This window comes from Acartia tonsa, chromosome 4, assembly GCF_053477335.1.
Source record: "Acartia tonsa isolate MP-2025a chromosome 4, ASM5347733v1, whole genome shotgun sequence".
NCBI classification, from domain to species: Eukaryota; Metazoa; Arthropoda; class Copepoda; order Calanoida; family Acartiidae; genus Acartia; species Acartia tonsa.
The window spans coordinates 31,574,058-31,580,687 of NC_137263.1; the positions used below are offsets into that span (position 1 = coordinate 31,574,058).

The window sequence follows — 6,630 nt, forward strand, 5'->3', positions numbered from 1 at the left end:
CGCAGCTGCAAGCTTCTTATAATCTTATTTTGCAAAGCATATAAAAATCATTTCATTCAAGTGACACTAAAAAGATAATTATGATTAACACTACATTTGTATAGTGTCATCCTTTTCTACATTTTAAGGAAATAAATCAACGTGAAATCTTTACAAATAAAAAAATAACAATTTTTTAAGACGAAATAAATTCTATTTTGAAAAACATAAAGAGTCATGTGTAACGCAGCAATAAGCTAACATTATTTTAGATTAAAAAGCTCAGCTGCAAAACACGTCATATATTGAGAGAAGGAAATATTTTAAGTAGTACATTATTTGAATTTGTTACATAAATACATTTTGACAAATACATAACTCTCATACGGTGCTGCCCTCAAAATTGTTTTTATAAACAGAGAACCTTAATCTTAGAGTAGCTTCTCTAATAAAACTTTTGCATAATCTTACCATGTTCAACAGAAGACCCACGCCGATTATAGCGGCCCGCCATTGTCATCTCGTACGCGGCGGTCAAATCCTCCCGCCATTTCACAGAGCTGCTGACCCTCGGCGTATCATAAATATCACTGGTGCTCCGAGATTTAGAACTTTTCTTCCGCGGACTTTCCTCTTTATCACCGCCGCCGCTGCCGCTTCCGCTGTGCTGTCTATGGTGGCGTTGCGAAGAGGATGTTGTTGAGGAGCGGCTCGATTTATTTCCACTGCCGCCGTTGTTTCCGTTCTTTAAAATGCTTTTATTTCTCGCCTGCTTTTTATCACTTGATCTACGTTCCTCGGTGGTATGATTCATAGTGAATCCTACAAAACTTTTTAACGTATATATAAATAAATAACCTTTAGATAACTAAAGTTAAATCATAAATATCTTATAAAATCTTTTTTTATTCTTATATGGCTTCTACACATTCTTCTTAAGAATTCACAAGAATTTACTATAAGGAGTTAAAGTATTAATATGTGTATGGGAATATTATAAATACTTTCTTATTATCAATGTGTGTGTTAGGCCTACTAGAGTGTGTACTCCTTCTGGTGGTGCTAGTAACGGTGTCATTTGGTGAAATCTTTACAATTTCTTAATCCAGTTTCTTATAACTGTGAACATTTTCTAGTAAATATTTATTATGAGGTCAATACATTGATGTATTATTCACTTCTATTAATGTTTATATTTTCATATAAAATAAATCTATATGAAATATAAAACAAATTAAGATTTAAGAGTTTTGTTAAGTTTTTATATGTATAATTATTTATAGAAGGAAGTGTAACTCTCACTTTCCATGAATGTCCTTCCTGCTCGCCCTCTCCTAACACACTCCATCCACAGATTTCACCAACTGAGCTCAGAAGGTTTGACCATGCCATCAACTTACCTTTATACACACACACATACACGCACGCCCACCATACACACGCACACACCTACAGCTACGCACGCTTACCACACACACGAACAGCCATGCTAACATACACACAACACACGCACGCATTTATACGTATTTTGATTAGAATATTTCATGTATGTATAATTTATTGGTAGCAAATTTTCTTCTATATATTAATTATCATTTTTATTTACATATTAATGTATTACATATACCAAATATAGTTTTAATTCAAGATTAATTCTACAGTTAAATTTAGATAAAATCATGGTAGAAAACGAACAGTTGTAAGTAAGTTGTATGTAGGTTAGGCCTGTTCATTATTTTCTTCTTTTTCTATGATCAGTGGTGAAATAAATATCTTTTAGACAGCACTTGGCAGCATGAAAATTAAACCCGTTTATTTGCTTTTACTGTACAGACGTATTTCCAGACCAGAAAAGGTTATAAGTTTATAAGCTATTTCGTTGAGGTTTTCAGCTGGCTGATGCACGGCTTCCGAGCCATGGTTTGAGAGACCTAAAACTATATATTCGGGTCTTATACAATATTAAATAGATAATTAGTTGCTTATATTTTAATAATGAGGTCAGTTTTAGAAAGAAAATCCCCTAAAAATAGGTCCTCGTAGTTTATATTATCGAACATACCCTATAATTTATCTTGTTTGTTCGGCCGTCCTGGAGGGGAAATGTAATTAATAAGGCTGCTATTTGAGATAGCTACGGCAGAATTTTCAAAACAAAAAATTAAAATTTAAAAATGAACAGGCCTAGCGTAGTTAGACTGTATACTGTATGTTAAGGAAGAAAAGTGAGCAGATGCAATTCTAACTGTGTCACTATACTCATAAACAACATTTCTTTTCAAACATTATCCTTTTAATAAAGTAAAAGAATCTCTGTCTGTCTGCGTGTCTCTGTTTCTGTCTGTCTGTGTGTTTGTGTGTCGCTAAACGCTGAACCTTTATGATTCTCCTTTACATTGAAGCTTCTTATGGGAAGGTTCATAACTATTTTTGGAAAGGATATCACCACCCTCCCAAGAGAAATTGCCCCTAGAAAAAAAATCATCCTTTGTATAATTAGTCGAGGATCACACTTTAAAAATCCTTATTTATTTTGTGCGTTGCCCTTTAGGGGTTTTGTTGAATTTGCCTCTAAGAAAAAGACTTTATTTGTACACTATTTATCTATAATACAAAGTAGAACGATGTCAGTCCGTCCGTCTGTCCCTTAAGATCTCGCTAACCACTGAACCGATTGGATTCTACTCTTCAGGGTCTATACCTATTGGTCCTGTGGTGGTTTTAAGCTATTTTTTGAGGGGTGGGAGACCCCCACCCCGCCCCCCCCCCCAAAAAAAAAAAATCCACCCCCCTTTTTTTGGAGATATCCTTGGTCCTTTGTAGAAGACTTCCTTTGTAGAAGATTTCCTTTGTAGAAGATTTCCTTGGTCCTTCTTATTTTTTTTTTAAATTTCACCTTTCACTTTATTTTATCATCTCTTAGGGCAAAGCCCCTAGAGGCTAGGGGCGAAGCCGCTAGTAGACCATAATTCAAACAGTTAATATGATTTCATTGTCAATTAGTGCTATTATAATATCATGCAAAAGATAGATAAATAAGATACAATATTCAGCTGTCATGTATGAAGAAATTAAGTTTAATATATAATATGGAGTCGCAAAAATGAAGAATTTAAACGGTTCAGTGGTTAGGGAGATATAAGGGGACACAAAAATACTGCTTTATAAAGTGGGATTAATGGGATGTAAAAAATATTTATTCTTTTCTATCATTTTTATTTATTTTTTCGTGGATAACCCCCCACACCCTTTCTCCAATTTTATAGTTATTTAGCGCATCATATTATAATCAGCCTTCTGAGGATATTAGCATGAAAACTTAAAATATTAAAACTGGTATTTATATATGATTTTTATTTTAATATTCGTGGAGAATTGTTTGAAATAGGATGCTGTACGGGTAAGAATTAAGAAAAGCGAAGACAAAAAAATAGCAGAGAAAAACAAAAATAACAACAATTATTGAAGGAAAATATGCTTACTATATTAAACCAAACCTTGATGGAAATATCTTTATAAAAGTTTTAAACCCGAAAGATATTTTAACATCAACAATTGCTATCTACTGGACTATTTCCCTAAAGTTTAAAATATTTTTGTAAAAATTGCATCAATACTTAAATGTCGTCATTTTCTATTCGATTTTCCGAAAAAAAATTTAATGAACAAATTGTATATGTGGCTAAAACTAAATTTAAATCCCTAAATGTTCAACTAGCGTTAAATCTTTGGTTATTTTTGTCAACTCACAAATCTGCTTAATAAGATATCATCCGACTGGCCGTTTTCACAAATAATTATCAGGGAGGGAAAGAAAAATGGCAGAAAAAATCATCATTTCCCCGATATTTTTCTACAAAAGTTTGATTAAATCATTGAAAAATTACTTACTTAAGTACTAAAAACAAGGATTAAAGTTTCCATGGAAATTACGTTTATGTAAGAAAAAGCGCATTTATTTGTTGGGCGTTTGAAATTATGAAAAAGGAAAAAAAATCAACAATTTTGAACATTACAATAAAGCTAAAACTAACAAGTCTTTCAGATTAGAAAAGTATAACTCGTCTAGAAATCAAGGCTATTCAGAGGCTAAGCACGTAGCTTTTCTGCAAACCATTGGGGATCTCCTATGCTTTTTTTTTGGGGGGGGGGTCAATTTTTATTTTGACGGATAAGGCAACATCCCTAAAATTATAAACAAACCTGTCCAGGAAGTAAAAAAACTGAAAATAGAGCCATATTTGGCAAGCAGTCATCGAGATCTTTCGGTACAAACATTGAAACAGACAGAGACACACGTCATGTTACTTTTATTACAAACTAAACAGAATCGCTGTTCTTGGACGCAATCATCCTTGATTTTGAGTTAATCTTTTAATGATGCCACCGTGATCTAAAATCATGGAAACCAAATTCGTTAGATCCTTCTCCTAGAGTTGTCCAAGGTTTCTTAAACAAGGGAGTGCTTGAGGGATGTGTATTGTGTACAGAGGTTTCAAGTTCTCAACACCTAGCTCATGTAAGTATCTTTAAACAAGGATTACAACATCCAGAAGTAGCAAAGCACCAAAGAATCTTGATAAAGAATAGGGAAAGGAGATTTTAAGAGCATTTGTTGAAATCAATAATAAGTTTATTGGAGAAAAAAATCATGAAACCATTCTCACGTATTTTTTATTTTTAATGTTTATATTTTGTATGATGACTGGAAGCCAAAGTAATTACGTTGACAAAAACCTGCTAAAAACAGTCCGACCGCCATGGATATCTTTTATAGTTAATTAAGCTCCATGATGATGGGAATGGTGCTAAGAAGTTTCAGCCTTCATTCTTAAATAGCAGCGTTGAAAATCCCATTTCCTACATTCCACCATAGCGCTATGGACTGATTGACTCAAGGACGAACGGAGTCATAGACGGATGACTCAGTGAATTATAGAGTAGTTTCGCCACTAAAAAGTTAAGTTTAAGTAATAAATAGCTAGACTTTGAGTGCAATTAAAATGTAGAACACTTTGTACGTAATTCTGCTATATCTATCATGTATGTACATACATTCTAAATTTTTCTAGGGTAAGTATGGCAGTATAATATATGTACGTGTTTGGGCAATTTTCTCTTCACAGTTTCACTTTAATTATAAAGGGTAATGATATATTTTTAGATTAATCGTTAGACCAAGCTTGACTAAAACAATGACGATTATTTCCACAATTTGGTTTACAGTTTAATCACACATGTTAAACAGAGTACAACTGCACGTAAATAAACACAAGTATGTGTCTTCTGGTTTAATTGTATTGATTGTTTGTATTTCCTATTTTGCATGTGCTATCTTAATTTTGCGACATTGCATTGGTTTATTGTCGGTTGGTCTAGTTTTAGAGTAGTAGCACTATCTACAATGGTGACTTTTTCCAATTATATCGAGGCACTTAGATGTTTTATTTTTAGGATAAAAGATATAACCAAAGCATGGACACACAGATATATAAAGTTTGCACACTCGTTTAACGTTTGTAAAAATTACCAATTTTGTATTCATCTATGTTGTACATAATGTTGTGTTATCTGTAATGCTATTTTTAAACCTATTGTTTGATTATCTCGTCCCCCATAAACACAGGGCAGTGGAACTCAACCATTACAAAGATTAGGGCTGTTTGGTATGATGATTTATATTTAGTATATATTTGCCCTTTATATGAACACAGTGATTGTGACTTGGACTCTAGCTACAGCTTCCCTATACAACTGACAAGTGCGTATGTCTGCTTGCCATGTCCGGAAAGCCAATTTTTAGGTATTCACAAAAGTCTTCAAAAATACCTTATCTACTTAGTAGCTGCGTCTCTAATCATATGTTTATTAAGATTAATCATTGCCTGTGAAAAAAATATTACTCATTGAAATGAAAATATGTCGCGCAAAGCACTTATATAACCAAATATTTTGACTGTGCTAAATTTTAAGTCTTGAATGGTGTCGGGAGATTTACAATGTTGTCGGAAGAATAAAATACGTATAGTTATTTATCGCATCGTATTATAAACAGCTTTCCGCGGTTATAAAAATGTACAATTATAAGTTTAAACTAGTTTAGTTCACCACGAGATGCCGAAGCAAAGGGCTAACAAAACTGGTTTTAATATTATGATTGTACATTTTTATATTCATGGAAAACTGGACATAATACGATGCGATAAATGATTTATCAGCATGGCTTAGAACCGGTTCTAATCCAGTGGATATTAATCAGTTCCGAAGCCACACTGGAAATAATATTCTAGCACTAACACATCAGTGATATTATAATCCTTGTCATTACTATTAATGATGTCATCCTTGTTTGCGATTATTAGACGGATGCATATACCTAAGACAGGACAGCTTTCCATTACAAGTTATCTGCGCACAATATTATCCAGCTTTTTCTAGTTTAACAACATTCATTAGACATATTATATTATCAAATAGTTTTCAAAAGGATGATCGAAGGGTCAGTTTTCTGAAAAATATAGAGGTTTTAAAGGGTGATGCATTGGGCGATAAATGGATATACTACCCAATTATACGAGACAAATTGTTGAACAATATTATTTTGTACATCCCAATCAAAGTTTAAACTTAAACCCAAGAGTTTTTAATCTA

At 33.0% G+C, this 6,630-nt stretch overlaps 1 protein-coding gene across 1 annotated transcript in view; it reads right to left on the reverse strand.

Moving 5' to 3' along the window:
• The window catches only part of LOC145316782 (uncharacterized), a 27,993-nt gene extending 26,654 nt beyond the window's left edge, over positions 1 to 1,339 (reverse strand). The window contains exon 1 of the mRNA XM_080157516.1: positions 451 to 1,339. Within this exon, the coding sequence (XP_080013642.1) occupies positions 451 to 793 (343 nt within the window). The 5' untranslated portion in view covers positions 794 to 1,339. The remainder of the gene's footprint in view (positions 1 to 450) is intronic.
• Between the last annotated feature and the right edge of the window lie 5,291 nt (positions 1,340 to 6,630).